The 16880-nt window shown below is 39.2% G+C and overlaps 1 protein-coding gene across 1 annotated transcript in view; it reads right to left on the bottom strand.

Moving 5' to 3' along the window:
• GADL1 (glutamate decarboxylase like 1) overlaps nt 1–16880 on the bottom strand; it is a gene marked incomplete at both ends in the record, with an annotated part of 81721 nt that overhangs the window by 47333 nt on the left and 17508 nt on the right. Inside the window, 5 exons of the mRNA XM_082479314.1 lie at nt 4222–4303; nt 4564–4628; nt 11448–11564; nt 14987–15041; nt 15157–15236. Of these exons, the coding sequence (XP_082335440.1) occupies nt 4222–4303; nt 4564–4628; nt 11448–11564; nt 14987–15041; nt 15157–15236 (399 nt within the window). The remainder of the gene's footprint in view (nt 1–4221; nt 4304–4563; nt 4629–11447; nt 11565–14986; nt 15042–15156; nt 15237–16880) is intronic.

The raw sequence follows: 16880 nt of genomic DNA on the forward strand, positions 1-16880 counted from the left end.
AATTTAATTGCAAGTGCCCCATTTGACAAGTTTGAGATTCTTTCTTCAGCATCTTTTTATCTTTCTACCCTGTGTACAGCAACTAATGGTAGTGTTCTACTTTATACTGGTACTGTTAAAGTTTAGAAAATGGAAATTTTCTCTGTTTTCATGGAGGTCCCAGTCCACTATGAAGTTTCAAATAGCCTTTGGTTTTGATGAAGTCTATGGATAGTTGCTGTGTGTTCTAACTAACGACAAATAAATGAATAATTATTGATACTGAAATCAACATATAAGAGCTCCAGTTTCATAACAACATATTTTTTCTCATTGAACACACCTACAGCAAGTCTTCTGATCTCTTTTCATTTCCATTGCTAGTTAAAAGTGAAGTTCAGTTTCATTAACGAAACATCTTTTTCCCCAAGACAAACATCTTCCTGATTAGCCTCATCTGAAGCAATAAGGACAATCTTTTGAATGGAATACTTGAAAATTCTTGAAAGCAGTGCAGTGCAAAAGGTCACCCCTGTAATTCACTTCAAGAGGTGAGAAGGAGCTCTCAGTTGTACTAACACCAAGCAGAAAGCAATGGGAATAGAGTATTTCCTGCAGCTGCCCTGGAAAGAAACCAGGGAAGTAGATAGCTTTGTGATACTGCTAATAATGAGGAAGAGATTATTCTGTAGATGGCTACCACGATCACCTCAATCAATTATACTCTGTGCTAAACTGGGACTTCATTAGCTACATTCTTTGAGACTTTATTTTCACTAATAAGTGAAAATTCTGCTCATCACCTAGAATTGATTGCTAATTACCTAACCTAGTGCTACACTCTAACAAGTCACAGAACTTTGGCATTGATGATAAACATTAGTTCTCTATACGGGGATAATATTCACGTTCGTATGGATTATAGCAAGGACAAATTGGAGTAGCTCTGTGGTCTTAAGAGAGCACATACAACCCAAGACTGGTTTGTAGCATTTTAAGAACATATAATAACAAAGTTGACTCACTAATGTTTTGAGAGTATCAGTCCACCTAGCTTTGTGTTTGAACAGTCACTGCCATTCATGCCACAGCAATACAGTAAGTCCATCTTATTACAAAAGCGCTGAGAGTTATTCAGTGCATGGCAGTGAAAAAGGGATACCTGTGCATTTCTTGAGTGCTTTAAGCACTGAAGAACTACTTTAATTGATCTGAGTTTTTACAGAGGATTAACCAATCTCTCCTTCCCTTTGGTGAAAACACTTCTCCCTTCTAATCAAGTCAAATGTATTTCTTTTCTATCTGTACCTTCTTTGGAAATCATTCCAATTTTGTTTCACTAAGGCTGGAACACACTCTTTTATCAGCATTTCACTGCAGTTTATCCGTTTGGGGTTTTTTTTTGTCTCTCTAGGAAAACATTTAAATACAATGTTTCATTCTAATAACCTAGCTGCAATGTCTTAAGCCTATTAACACTGCTAAATCACATAGCTTTATTGACGCTCTGTGGCAAAAAAACCCAACCAAACCAAAACTAGTCACTTTTGCTAATAGGAAATCAGGGTGTTACCACTATGTCAGAAATGCGATGATTCCTTCTAAAGATTATCTTTTTACACGTGAAGTAAAATACAAAGCTTGTGCTTGTTAAACAATCTATACCTTTACATACATATATATTAAAAAAACTGAAGGGGATTATTTATAGAATCACAAAAGCATTTAGGTTGGAAAAGACATTTAAGATCATCAGGTCCAATCATTAACCTAACACTGCCAATCCCACCACTAAACCACGTCCCTAAGCAGCACATTTAAACCTCTTTTAAATACCTCCAGGGATGGGGAGTCAACCATTTCCCTGTTCCAATTCCTGATAACCCTTTCATTTGTCCACTTATAATCAACTAACCCTAATCCTAAAGTAATCCACTGTTTCCAAATGGACCTTAAAGCAACTGGGAAGACAGGCAAACAAAACTTCTTTAAGCAGACCTTCAAAGGGAGCCAGGGCTCGAATCATAAATAAGACTTAACATCTATGCTTAACATTTTGCTGCTCTGATTTCTTGCAGAATTCACCACTTCAGAAACTACCTGCGGTTCCTTGAACATTCCCTAGCAGAGCAAGGTGTACCAAACTTTTCCAGCTCCCACCTCAGCATTCAGCTCCCACTGAAGCATCCTAACCACTGTGTGAAAGAATTATGTTCACATATGTGTGCTTCATCTGCAGCCATAGGTATTTATGTAATTTAGGAGCAATGGAACAAGCTCCAAAGTGAGAAACTGATACATGTACTCTTCCATACTCTCACTGGTATTAAAATAACATTTTTAATGGGAAACTGGGTCCAGCTGCCTGGTACGGTATGCAGGGGACCAAAGTGTGGCAGAAAAGCCTTGCTTAAGTGTCTTCAATATGCATTTGATCTTTTTTTCTTAAAGATTTATATTCCAACACTTCAAAAAAAGCTGATAGGAAAGTACTCAGATTTGTATGTGCTTTTGTTTGCATATAAAGACCACACTGGCACATACACCAAACACGTAAGCGTCAATTTTCCAGGAATTAAACACAAAGTAAAATGCCCTCTCCTCCCCCTGCAGAGGAAACTTCTACTTTCCAGAACATGTCTCACTGTAAAACAGGATCTGATTGTATGATCAGTAATACTTGTGTTTTCACCCTTCAACAGACTTGGATTCAGCTCTAAAAGTATTTCCAGCACAACATTGCCTGGCTGGGATTTCGAAGTGGAATAGGATTGCTCTACCAGACATTACTCTCCATGGAAGGACACAACAGAAAGGCTGCCAGAGACCTGAAGTTGGAACAGTGTTTGTAAAGTGACTCTAAATGCCAGGGCAGCTAGAATATTTCATTCCTCTCTGTTTCTTTCCTCTTTCTTCCTGAGAAATTTCCACTATGTGGCCCAAATAGTCTAATCATTACCTGAGGCTATATCTACGTACTGGACCTAATTAGTTAAAAATATAGCACCGAATTCTTCCCAAGCCTGCAATTAAGACACCACATTAATCTTAGTCAATAACTTCATTCTGCTTGTTTTTCATCCTAGAATAAAGATAAAGTGATGGACGGATAGTCCTGGAGTCTAATCCTCTTTAATCCTACAGACTCTAGTCTAAGGAAACAAGGAGGCACACTTCTTACTATCCAGCCACGTCTCACCCCTGACTCGGAGCAATCAGCTCCAGGAGATCACTGATTAGCATCTATGTTCTTTGGTCCTCATCAGTTCTTACTACCAGAAGTTAGTAACCAATTACATGGATAGCTAAGGACTAGGAGCTGAATAGAAACTATCAGCTGTTTTGACAGAGATGTGATTTACAAACCATGGCCACAAAATAGTGATACAAACCTCAGGGGCTCCAATATCTTCACGATGTTCAGTCACTCATAACCTACGAAGTATAAGCTAAAACTCATTCCTGATGTTGGAAAACGGGCATAAATTTTAGCAGGCTGAGCTTGAAATGGGGCTTGAAATAATTGACCTCTTACTGGTTTCTTTATTAAGATAGAAGGATTTCACAGAGATATAAGCAGGGGCTTTTATCACATTGCAGACTCATCTCACTTTTGTGCCACTTGAGATCAGGGCTCTGTTGTTTGCTTGCTAGACTTTTTAATTAGTCACAGCTTTTGGAAAGCCTAAATCACCCTGGTGTTGAGGAATAACTAGCAGAGGGAGGCAAAAAGGCTCAGCACCTTTACCTGCATGTGCTCCAGCTGCTGTCCCTCTCCTTTCCCACTCTGGTGCACCCACATAAGAGGATGCGAAGAGGACCTCTGCCTACCTCAGAGATGCAGTACTGCTGCAGTCCCAATGGATGACAGCTGTTCTGAGGGCTTTGATGAGCTCAGTGCTTAAGTGCTGCAGACCCAGGTGACAAAATACTTGATTCCGAATGCAAATCAGGTACAGAAGTTAACTAGCAAGGGCACCAGCTGCAAAGTTTGACCACTGGTGAGTACAGTGACTTGGATCAGTTTGACCCTGCTCTCTTATTCACCCTTTATTACTTCTATGGTGAAATTCAAAATAATATAATTCAGCCTTTGCACTGCAGTGTAGTAAAACTGACTTGCAGTTGTTCTCTATTTCCACTTCCATATTACAGCAATGGCAGCCTGCCACATTAAAAGAAAAAAAAAAAAAAAAAAAAAAAAAAAAACACCACACAAAAAACGGGGACAGGAGGACTTACAGAGTTGTCTTTCACCAGAAGAGCACAACACTGGATTCCTGCCAACAGCATTTTATGGGGATTCCAGGCGACAGAATCAGCCCTGCAAAATTTATAAATGGAGAAAGAGAAATGGAAATTGCACTTATAATCACGGGTACTAAAGAATCAAAAATGGCCAAACACAATCCAAGCAGGCAAATCAGATTTCCCATTTCTTTCGCCCAAACCCCCATAAGCTCAGAAATCTCTCCGATTAATAGTAATATGTATTTTGGAAAATGCAGCTCTCATGGAGGCCAACAGGACACACAACTTCACCTCAGTCCCTGGTAAGTGTGCCCATGAACTAAACTGACTTACCTGTGGATGCCATGAAGAAGTCTGCAATGCTTCCTCGATATCAAAGCTGAGCCACCCCAAGAAGCCTGTTGGAACATTTATAGAGCCAAGAGAGTATTATTTGTATAATGTTCTTTTGATAATGCTTCAACTAAGAATTTCTGAAGAAGTTATATCTCAGTTAAAGCTTGCTTTACTACACAGTCAGTGGGCTAAATTTTGCCTTTAGTATATCATCTACTGAAAGATGGCAGCCCGGGGCTACATCTAAAATAGAAGAGCTGATGGTTTGTGCCACTACATGAGCCACAAACTACACTGTCCCTTCTGTGTAAGCAAGGGCATGAACTGAAGTGTCGCCGCATAACCAGACCCGTTCCTGACACTGAATCGGAGGGGTTTCCTTTCCCCCAGCCTAAACCTAAGCAGTGAGAGCAGAAAGCCCCATTTTGCTTATCCTCTTCCTGCTAGCCATTTCCTTCCTGAGACATTCACAAGGGAAACAGTAGAGAATGATCATCTCTGCCAATTGCAAAGTCCAGGCTCAGATTTTCCAGAGTTTGGATATGAAAAGCGAAGTCAGTGAGTAGGCAATAGCAGCATTTCTGTTACCTGCAATCCAACTGACACTAAAATGTAGTGAGACTTGGCACATCCCCTTTACGTCACCTAAGGACTAAGTATGTGGTCTAAGAGTCATTTAAGCCTTCTCTGTAGTGAGGAGCTCTCCACTGAAACCCCTTATGACGTGTGTCTTATCTGTTCTAGACACCTGTCTTTGGGTGACACCTTTTGCAAATGTGTCTCTCCATGGACCAGAGAAGGAACCCAGACAACAAACTTTTATTACACAAGCTTAATTTCTGGGCAACTCGAGCCAGGGAAGGTGATTCGCATCCATGAATTCTGCAAGGATCAGACTCCACCTACCAGGTGCTGTGAATCTGCAGTTCTCAAACAACATTTGTCCCCAGGAGAGAGGTGGGGAGAACACACAATAAGCAGTAGACATGTCATACAGTGCATTTAAGAAATTATTATTAAATATGAAAAAAAGGATTTTCACTGTTAATGCAGGCAGAATCCACTTAAGCAAATTCCCTGTGAAGTAAGCAAGGCTCCTCAGGGATGCACAGGAGGCATCAGTCCACAAAACATCTGGGCTCAGCTTATTTTAAAAAAGGTTCATGCATTTTGGGCTAACGAAGGGAAAAAAAAAAAAAACCAAAACACTACTGAGGGAAAGAATCCTGACCTAAGCATGGAGAATACATGCTTATTTGGCTTTTGTTCTTTTTTTCCTTGAAAGAAACAGATGTGATAGCTGAGCTATGAATTTAGCATCAGTATGTGCTTCATAGGCCATACATTAGGAATAAGATCTGCTCTCTCTGGGCGGTAGGAATCGTAAAGGCTTACAAGGGAAATTAAAGGTTAATAACTGGTCTTAACACATGTTGCTCTCATAATGCAATACATTAATGCACCACATCATATTTTATGTTGTCATGCTCACAACATCCCTGCTGAGGAAAGGGCTGCTGCTCAGTCTACAGGTGGGACGTGAGGTAGGGAATGATTTGCCTCAAACTTCACAGCAATCCTGTGGCAGAACCAGAACTTGAAACTGGTTTTCTCCAGCTAGCCCAAATTTGCCATGTTATGAGAAGACACTCAAACTGAACTTCCTATTAATAGACAAATTTTACTCTTCTCATTCTGTCATTCAGTAAAGTCAAAACAGTCATGAAGTTATCCTGTGATTTTCATAATTCACAAGCAACCCATTAAAATATAATAAACCTTTACAAAATTTGCATCCAAAGGTGTCTGTATTTGAAAAATCTGACATTTTCACACTGTCTCTGAAAAACAGGACTAGAAAGGCCCTCAAGAGGTCCACGTGCCACCCCCAAAGGCAGAATCAGCCCTACTCATCTCATTTCTGTCAAACACGTCTTTCCTAGAAATTATTAATCAATGAACACAGCCAGCTTGTGACTAGCATCAATGTGAGAAATAAAGTACAGAGACATCAGCAATTGCTGCCTCCACAGCACTATTGACACTACTTTATTCTTTTGTTTTAAAAATTACTGCTGGAGATCTGGAACAGAAGGATGATAGTACCAGAGGTCCAGGCATTTCCACCACCTTTCAATCTCTTCTTGAGCCACAGTACTAGAAGATGAATTTGTGCTCCATGCTTCTTTACTCAGGTCAAAGACCAAGCACTTAGGGATCCAGGGCTGGCAAAACCCCAAAATGAGAAGATACCCAAGATGACTGGGAATCACTGGCTTTGTTTTTAAAGACCTCTAATCATAGAATTGCTGAGGTTGGAAGGGACCTTTAAGATCATCAAGTCCAACCATTAACGTACTCTGACAAAACCACTTCTAAACCATGTCCCCAAGTACCACATCTACCCTTTGTTTTTTGTTGTTTTTTGTTTGTTTGTTTTGTTTTTTTTTTTAAACACCTCCAGGGATGGCGAATCCACCACCTCCCTGGGCAGCCTATTCCAATGTTTAATAACCCTTTCAGCGAAAAAATGTTTCCTAATTTCCAACCTAAACCTCCCCTGACATAACTTGAACCCATTTCCTTTCGTCCTATCACTTGTCACCAGGGAGAAGAGGTCAGCCCCCACCTCTCTACAACCTCCTTTCAGGTAGCTGTAGAGAGCGATAAGGTCTCCCCTCAGCCTCCTCTTCTCCAGGCTAAACAACCCCAGTTCCCTCAGTCATTCCTCATAAGACTTGTCCTCCAGACCCCTCACCAGCTTTGTAGCCCTTCTCTGGACACACTCCAACACCTCAATATCCTTCTTGTAGTGAGGGGCCCAAAACTAAATGCAGTACTCGAAGTGGGGTCTCACCAGTGCTGAGTACAGGGGGATAATCACTTCCTTAGTCCTGCTCACCACACTATTCCTGATGCAGGCCAGGATGCTGTTGGCCTTCTTGGCCACCTGAACAAGATTGAGGCTGCACAACTTAACCACTTAATTTGTGTTTAACTGTAACCACCCTAAGGATTTAAAATGTCAGTCCTAAACACTGTTACCTCTTGTCACACCCACAGTGGTCAGGGGAACAGATGATTCCTATTCTTTTTGCAGCACTTTTAAAGCATCTGTAGACTATTAAGTATTGTCTGTTTGTCTTTTCTAGTTTAAATAACATCAGTGCTTTCAGTCTTTCCTCATTGGTCATAATTTCTGGGTATGGTTCTGTTTATCCTCACTGCTCTATTTTTTTTTTTTTTTCTAATCTTTCTCGTGTAGGTCCTTAACCCTCTTAAAATGCAGATTTCTAGACACAATCTAGATAAAGCAGATGGAGCACCAAGCAGAGAAACAATTATTTTATGTATCATCTTTATCCAGTTCTGAAAGACATTTAACCCTATTTGAAAATGCTTACAATTGCTGATTTGTGATGTACTGCAAACTCTGGATCTTTTTCTGAAGATCTGCTGTCTAGCAAACAATCCCCAGCCTATGTTTGTGCAGTTGATTACTACAGCTTAAATTTAGAGCTCTATCTTTATTGAACTGTAGCCTAGTTTTTCCACTTTTTTCTCCAAACTGTCAAGTCTCTTTGATTTCTGATCCTGTCCTCCCACTGCCTCTTGCAGTTTTATGTCATCTTCAAATTTAGTCAGTGTATTCTTTTTCATCCAAGTTATTAATGAAAATACCCAGACAACTTTTAACCTAGAATGGACCTTTGTGGAATCCTACTCAAAATTTTCTCCCCTTTCAGCAATGAACCACTGATAACTGCTCTCTGGGTGTGATTTTCCAGCCAGGTTTTCACTCACTACCACAGCTGCGGCTTGGCAGTGTTTCTCTAGCTTTCAGATGAGATATTGCCAAGACACAATAAAGTTAACTGCTTCTCCATCCATGAGAAGTGAGAAGGCAGGTAGACTGATCAAACTGGATTGACACATTTTGTTTATGACAAATCCAGCTGAGAGCAATGGAGCTCAAAACACCAAGATAATTATTGTAACTGTCCCATGCAATGTAATTGGTAACTAGGTATGAGAAAATGTCTGTATTATATGAAACAAACCGCTTACAGCTGAATGATGGGAGTCACAGTGTTTGCAGTGTGATTAAACTAACTACCTAAGCACAGGCTAATAGGTCAAATATGTCAAACCTGATTTTCTGTACAGGTCTAGCCATAGGAAAAAAAAGTCAAAGTAAGGACCAGCAGAGAAGAAATACTCACACATAGTATTTAAAGCTACATGAACACAATACATGACATACGTAAATGCTAGGGTGCATATTGACGATGCAAAATGAGTCATTAAGAAAGGCAACATAGATGTACAATAGAATACAATAAGCAACTGGAATGTGTGTATGACTACTGTAATGTACACAGAATAAGCATGGTTATAGTCTCCGCGCTTAGGCTGCTTGACTTTTGAGACAGTTTGGCCTTATTGGTATTATCTTCTTAAAACAACTTTTTCCTTAACTCCCTTCTCCTCTTTAGATTTGTCTCCATGTGAGAGCTTATCTACTGTTTCTGACTTTATTGAAATTTATCTTCCTGAAGCCCACTGATTTTATGTTGATGTTCTCACTTTCGTCCTCCCTAACAATCATGAGATTCATCATTTCAAATTTAATGAAAAGAGTCTCCCTAAGGCAAATATATCAATTTTCAGGATCAGAAAATATTCTGAAATGAGATACACCAGTGTAAATCTGGGAATAACACCACTGGCATTCATATAAGATATTCTTATAAACAGTTCTTGAGACCATTTGGAGTAGATAATCCTGATTCTCATTAATGATACAAGAAAAGTTCTAAATTAGGCAGAACTTTCCCTGGTTTTAATCTTTGTTTTAATTGTACTGTATCTTTTTTCTTCCAAAGTTACATCAGACCCAAACAGAAGTACCCACTTGCTATAACTCAGACTACATATTGTGTGAATCATTCTTCTGAAAGGCCTGGCTTCTTGTTGAATGTAGATTATCAAAGCTTTCAAAAATATTACATTCTTGCCTATAAGCCTAGAAGGAAGTAGGCTTGCTTAAAAACAAAGAAAAAAAAAAATCCAACTCTTCACTCTTCACTATGTTTCTTGTACACTATTTCTAAATGGTAGATGCCTGGTCTCACTGTACCTTTTCAAATATTATTCTAGCAAATCTATTTCTAATGGCGCTGTAAGTGAAAAAAAGTCACATTATGAATTACATTCTGCTCATTTTACCATAGCACGCTTGTATATACATGTATGCCTGATGTCACTTATGTGGAAAGCTTTCAGTCTCTTCCCCATACCCTGTTCTCATATAAATACAGCTAGGAACTATACACAAAAAACAAGAAACAGCCATCCACTCAACTCTGCACAGAGGGTGAAAGGAAAGATGGAAAAAAAAATACTGATAGAACTCCTGAGAACCCTTGAGAGGTTCATAATATGAATCACATCTTAACAGAACAATTGGTCTTCCAGACCATAAACTCAATTTATTACTGCACATTTGTCCTTCCACTGGGAATCAATTAACATCTGACAACTACAGTCACTGTTCAAATAGAAACTTGACTTCAAGGTATTCACTGACATTTTTACCTTAGCTTAACATGAGGCAAAGATGGAAGATGAAACTTAATTCTTTACAAAATACTATCAACTGCCTATGAAGTATAGTTCAGAATACGGTCCAGGCTCATCCCACCTAACTTTAGTGATTCAACTACAGGGAGTAGGTTAGGAGGCTACCCATTGTCCTCCTACAGCCATTGGAGATGGCTCCAGCCATCTCTACTCAACTGACCTAAGATCCAACACAGTTCTGAATAAATCCCTCTTTCCACCAACTATATACAGGCATACAAGAGCCTAGCGCCTAATGTGAATGCTGTTATTTCTGCTGAAAATCTGCTGTGTCGTTCTCACCAGCACGCAGCCATGAGGAGGCTTGCAGACACTTTAAATACTAGGGCTATATTCTGCATCTTTGCCTCCAAGTCAATAAGAATACTTTTGACTCACACATACAGCGACTTTATTAATGCCTACGAGACATTTATTTGAAACACACATCACTGCCTACGTGATTTTTCTTTAAATACTCAACATTAAACAAAGACTTTAAAAATTTAGAGCAGGTTTAAAAGTCTCCATTAATGTTGCTCCAGATTCTCTCATTGCTCCATGGCTTTTCGTCTAGCCATTCTGGATTTGTGGCATTGCAATTATAAAGAGAATGCAACTTTAGAAAACATGGAGACCTAGTTTTAGAAAAATACAGTTACAGCTAATTCTTTCAGGTAATAAAAAGGCTCAGTGATTATTTGAAAAAAAAGGTTCATTAATGGATTCTAACATCCAAACCTAAAATTATAAAGAAATGAGAAAAGAAAGAATTCTGAACAATTTAGGAAACTCTAAGGAGATCTTGAAGAAACTCAATACTGTAAATATAAAACAGAATAATTTACGACTGGTTGAGTCAGAAATACACCTTTATTTTAACCTGTATGAACCATACACCACAATTCTAATGTGTCTACTGTCCAACAGAATGTGGATAGAATCTGAAGTTATATTTGTATATAATTACCCTTGAAGCATTTTTAGGAGGTAGTAAGAAGGAAGAAGAAATTGATTTTGAAGTCATTTTGAAATATAACCTGACAATGAAAAACTAGCTTTGACTGTTTGTCACAACCAAATTATTTGCTGGTTTTCAACACAAGGAACAGACAAATCAGAACCTATTTCTGTTCTCTATGCAAACAAAAAAAAATGTTATTAGAGCCCAACTTCTGCACAGAAACATCAACGGTGAAAGAAAAATAGCAGTTATAAAAAAGCAATGCTAAACAAAACTGCACAGTATACAAACTCACATCAACGTGAAGCCAGAGGCCATGCTTTTCACAGATATCGGCAATTTTATCCAGAGGATCAAATGCTCCCAGCACTGTTGTGCCTGCTGTAGCACAGACAAGAAATGGTGCTGACCCCTGCAATAGGATTCAAAACAAAAAATTGTCATTCGCACTGCTCATTTCCTCCAGTATATCTGCAAAGCTAAAGTATGAAAAGGACTAGGAATGTAGAACAAAGATGTGACAGTCTACATTTTAGTTCCCCAGCAGAAGGTACTGCATTTAAAAGTGCTAAATTTAAAAAAATAAATAAAAAGAAAAAAAAAGCATTTTCCATTTCCAGTTAACACCATCCTCCCAGGGCAGAATTCACCAGCTTCAGACTGTTTTGACAGATGCTAGTTTTGTTACGATCAAAACATACCAGATATTTGACATCTCTCTTTGTACACTGATTTTCATTTCCGAGTCTTCCACATTTTACTACCATATTTACTGCCATTCTGCCAAATACAATAAAGCTACTAGCTCAGCCAGCAGGCTACCCATGCAAGGAAAGGGCTCATCCCTCTAGGGGTTCCACCTGCATCGTCTCTACAATGACCCTACTTTCTGCCTGGTGAAGAGGAACCTTCAGTTAGGGAACATGATTTGCCTCAGGCAGCACACACAGCAACCACTGCCATCTGACCCCAATGCCTGGCCTACAGCAAAGTGCTCAGCTCTTGCTCCTACTCCTGTCTAGAAAACAGGAAGGGCTGTAGATGGTAACCAAACATCAGGAGAAGAGACCACTGGAAATCCCAGACAGTTTTACAGTTACACAGGTGGGATAAGGAAAACTATCATGAGGTTGCAGTCTCAGACAACCATCACAAGCCATCCGTTTTGGTTTCAGTGGCTTTGCTCATTGCTTTCCCATTCAACTAATACCAGGGGTGCACTTAAAATAGCAGACTAGGTCTCATACCCTTGCAGATGGATGTGCCTGTGCCTACTTAGGAGCAGAAACTGAAACAACGAAAAGAATTGGTGGAGTCCGTAACAGCTCCACGAAATTGAGGGCATCAGCCCTAGCAATGACTGTGCAGTCTCACTTGCTGGTAAACACATGCTGAAGGAACTCCTCTGCACGTTTCAGCATCTGACCCATAGCATGACAATGCAGTTACTGAAGCGGCACTGAAGTTGTTATTAAATTGTACAGTCTGGGATCCCTGGAGTTCATTTGCAGTGAATTAAATCTCTCAGATGATGTAAGTCTCTCTGCTGATGTAACTCAGTGTAGCTTCACTGAAATCAAACATCAGCTGAAAAATCAAACTCTACATGAGTCTTTTATATATCTTTACTTCAGCTGAAATCTGATCTCTCTTATTTAAAAAAAAAAAAAAAAAAAGCATTGCCACTTTTAAACATCTAACAACAGAGAGAGGCTTGATTCAAGTTTACACTCTGACAGTTTTATACTTCTTTAACAGTGTAGAGGACTGTTAGAATGGTACATAATTATAATTTATTTGCATTTTAGAATTTCATTACAAATTGCTAAAGCAGTGCAAATTAACCATGGAATGAGTTTAAATTAATCCCATACATTCACAAAGAATTACCAGCCTGTAATGCACTCCTTGGTCATTCATTCCTAGTACAACCTGCCACAAAAGCCAATCGAACTTACAAACCAGCCTGAAGCTCAAGTATAAAACACTTGCAAGTGAGGCACAGATGTATTTGCTGCACCTAGTTTCTGTTAGCTTTCTCATCAATTTTCTCCCACAGCTACATCAAAGTCAAAGGTCCCCCAGCAGCCAGTAGGTAACATGATTGAATATGGGGACAAGTCTAGGATCTCTGCAAATTCCAGATTGTTACCATTACCTTTTTCCTGCAAAGAAGGGAATTAAATTTTTATTCTTCTTGACAACATAGTTAAATAAATCTTCCTGACTAAATTCTCTAAAAAGAGGTGCAAGACTGTTGCTACTCATAGTCAGTGATCATTCTGTGCCCCTATCACTAGCCAATACATCCTCTGTTGGCTAGATTCATTAGAATATTTACTGTTATTCAGTGCAGTGTCCTTCTGTAAAAGTTGTAAAGTAGCACTTTATCAAGGACAAACACACTTACTGAAGCTCTGATGAAATGAAAACCTTCCAATACACCTGTAACTTCGACTAAAATGCAAGTGAAATAGCATCCTCCTGTAAGCCAAGCTTTTTAATATAGAACATTTGCTTTTAAATGGCAGAGCACCATACTGAAGTTGACCTTTTTTTTTTTAAATTATAAATACCAGAGGATTTCTTTCAAATAACGATTAAATTTATTATTACATCAACAAACAAGAATTCCATTTTTGCAAGAGCAAAGAGCTCGTTCTCCTGTCAGCCTGCTTCCTCTTGCTCCTTTTCATTTCAGCCCTTTTTTTTCCCTCCCCAGCTTGCCCACGAGAAAAGTACAGGTTTTCTTCCACAGATAACGCAAAGTACAAAAAGAGGCAAACAAGAAAGTTTACTAGGTCATTAGGGCCACTGTGCATCAATAGTTTATCTAGCATGAAACTCACAAGTTTGGTTGTTTGGCAGATGATGTACCTGAATCAGATCTTAGTGAAAGCTGTTGTGGCCATGTCGGTGCATGACAGGACAGCACTGCCTTGGCTTTTCTATCAGCCACAAAAGTAGGTTTCCCAAGATAGGATTCCATGGTAGGCATCATCCATGCCACGGACATTACACTAGTTGCTTGGTATTCACAGGTCGTGGACTAAGGGCTGAGCTCTGAATCCTACTGCTCTGATGGACAAACTGGAAGTGAGAAATAAGGTGAGCTAACCAAGCCACAAGAAGATTCTCTGCACCTTAGAATTCACATTCAGTCCTCCAAGCTCTCTAAAGTAAATTATGTTGACTCTAGTGAGTGCTGTCTTACAGATTGTGGGAATGTATGTTAATGTCCAAACACACACATCAGCACATTTCCAAATGCTGGCCTTTGACTTTCTACTTGGCAAAGTCCCTGGGGGAAAAGAAGCACAGGATGGAATGTCTGCACTCTTTCTGCAATTCTAGAAAGGACCAAATTTAGCATTTGTAGCTTGCATGGTAGCTTTAGAGACTAAGCCACACGCTACAGTTCTTGCTTACTGCAGAGGATAGAGCAATTGCTGCTGTAATTAACTGAAAAACACAGAGTTTTCATTTACCATTTAAGGAAAATAAATACTGCATTCATTTAAAAAAGGATCAAGGGCAAGAGAAATCCTAGAAGAAATGTGCTAAATACTTCAGAGCAGTGTTGTACTCAGGACTTTCATTAGTAGTAAACACCCTGTGGAATTTTTCTCCCTCATGAGAGTGCAGCACCTAGAAGTCTTGGCTTGTTCCACAAGTTTGTGGTAAACAGATTACACCTGTAAGAAAGACACTGTGACATTAACGGCCCTATTTTTTTTAATATTTCACTCAGTTTTCCTTCCTTTCACTCAGACACAAGCACACAGTCTGCAGGCACTCTTCCTCTCTCCTTCACGCTCTCTCTCCCCCTCTCACCTCTTTCCTGGCCCGTTGGACTTGTTTCTCCAGTTCCTCAGGTATCATCTTACCTCTAAGGGACACAGATTTAAAACTTTTTCAGTTACGTTCAAATAGGTTGGTTATGTACAGCACTACTGCATTTTAAAAAGGCTCAGAGACCACAGCCATGGCTTTTGCTTGCTTACCTTTCGTCTGTTTTGATGAAGTAAACATTCTCTGTACCAATGCCCAGGAAGGAGGCTGCCTTCTTCATGGAGTAATGACACTGTAAATAAGAGAGGAATGAAAGAAAAACAAAAAAAAAATGTGAGTACGCAATTAAAATGAAAGAAATTCCTTAGCAGAGGGAACAGTGACACTGAAATTAATTTAATAGCAGCTAACAGTCATCACAACAGCATATCCTAACACAAAAAGCAAACAAAGTTACACAGCACCGAGACCGTCTTGTATTTAACAATTAATGATACACACTGAAGACTGGGGGAAATAAGACATAAAAAGATGTGCACCATGTTTAAAATGCGAGCTTAAAAAAAAATAAAAAGCTCTATTCCATACATCTTTTTTAAAGCTCATTTCACATTAGAGTGAAAAATAGACATTTTGAAGCGTCATTATTAATTGTTTGAAAATGTTTTCATAGAACTGAGTCAAAATCAGTGAGTGTAAGAGTTGGGAAATACATAAGAAGAAAGGTCCAAAGGCTATTGAACTCAACAGCCTATAGGTCTGAAAGTCCAAAAGCACCACTCTTTGGAAACTGGACCCCTAATTAGAGTGTATCTTACAATATATCTAAAGCCTCTATCACTTTATCCTTGCGATTTTTCTGTACGCTTTCTCTAAACATCAGTTATTGTCCGCTGCCAGAGAGAGGATCCTATGCTAAACTGACCCTTGGCCTGATCCAACAACTGTTCATAGCATCAAGGAGCTCAAGTCCCAAGACTTACCAAAGCCTTTAGATGCAGTACAATTGGGACTTCCAAGGCTTTCAAAGCCCTGTTTCTGCAAAAGGACCTGGGAATCTTGGTATTTAGACACCGAGGTTGTTCACTTGAATGTGGATCTTGGAAGCCATCACAAAAGCAAGCAGACTTTTGACAGGACTTACGTGCATCTTCGAAAGTCTTTAAATAAATATGGATTTTGCAAAAGGTTCAAGTCCGGACCAGTTTGCATTTTCCAGAAAATGAAGTTACTATTTCAGCAAAGTATTTTAACCAGGTCTCACGACAGAGACATCTCTAAATTACAGATACATGCAGCCCACTTTGCACCAAGTAAAGGGCATAAGTGTATGAAGCCTGTGAAGTGAGTGTAAAAGAAGAGGCCCCTTTACCTGCTCAAAGGATGTTAGAAATGGGCAGTTATTCAATCAGAATACAGTAAAATAGCTCCAGTGAGAAGGATACTCAAGCCTACAGTCCACTCCGTACTTTTATTTTTTTTACAAGTATTTTTCTGTTAAACAAGTATTCAAGGTATTACCAGATTTCCAACATTCACCTCTATAAGGACCTGCTCTGTGGTGGACGCCGTTATTCTAGCATAAGAACATTTTGTCTTATTCTGGAATAAAAGTATGTTGATCTCATCTTAATCCATCATCAAGATTAGCCTGGGAATTCAAAACACAGTAGCCTTCTTAATCTGAAGATACTTTTAGATGTCGAAACCACTGTGAACGACCTGCAGCGTGCCAAATGCCTACCCGTTCATAGCAATGGTGTCAGTTTCGAGAGTTTGCAGTATCTCATAGGACTACACAGCTCTCAGAATCAAGATCGTTCAAGCCTTGTATTACCACTGCTCATCTCAAAAAAATAAAATTGGCTCTTTTTCACATTGTTACTGAAGAGTTAAAATAACCCATATTCCAGCAACCGTGAAGATGTCTAGAATT

This window comes from Vanellus vanellus, assembly GCF_965231255.1.
Source record: "Vanellus vanellus genome assembly, chromosome: 2".
In the NCBI taxonomy this organism is placed as follows: Eukaryota; Metazoa; Chordata; class Aves; order Charadriiformes; family Charadriidae; genus Vanellus; species Vanellus vanellus.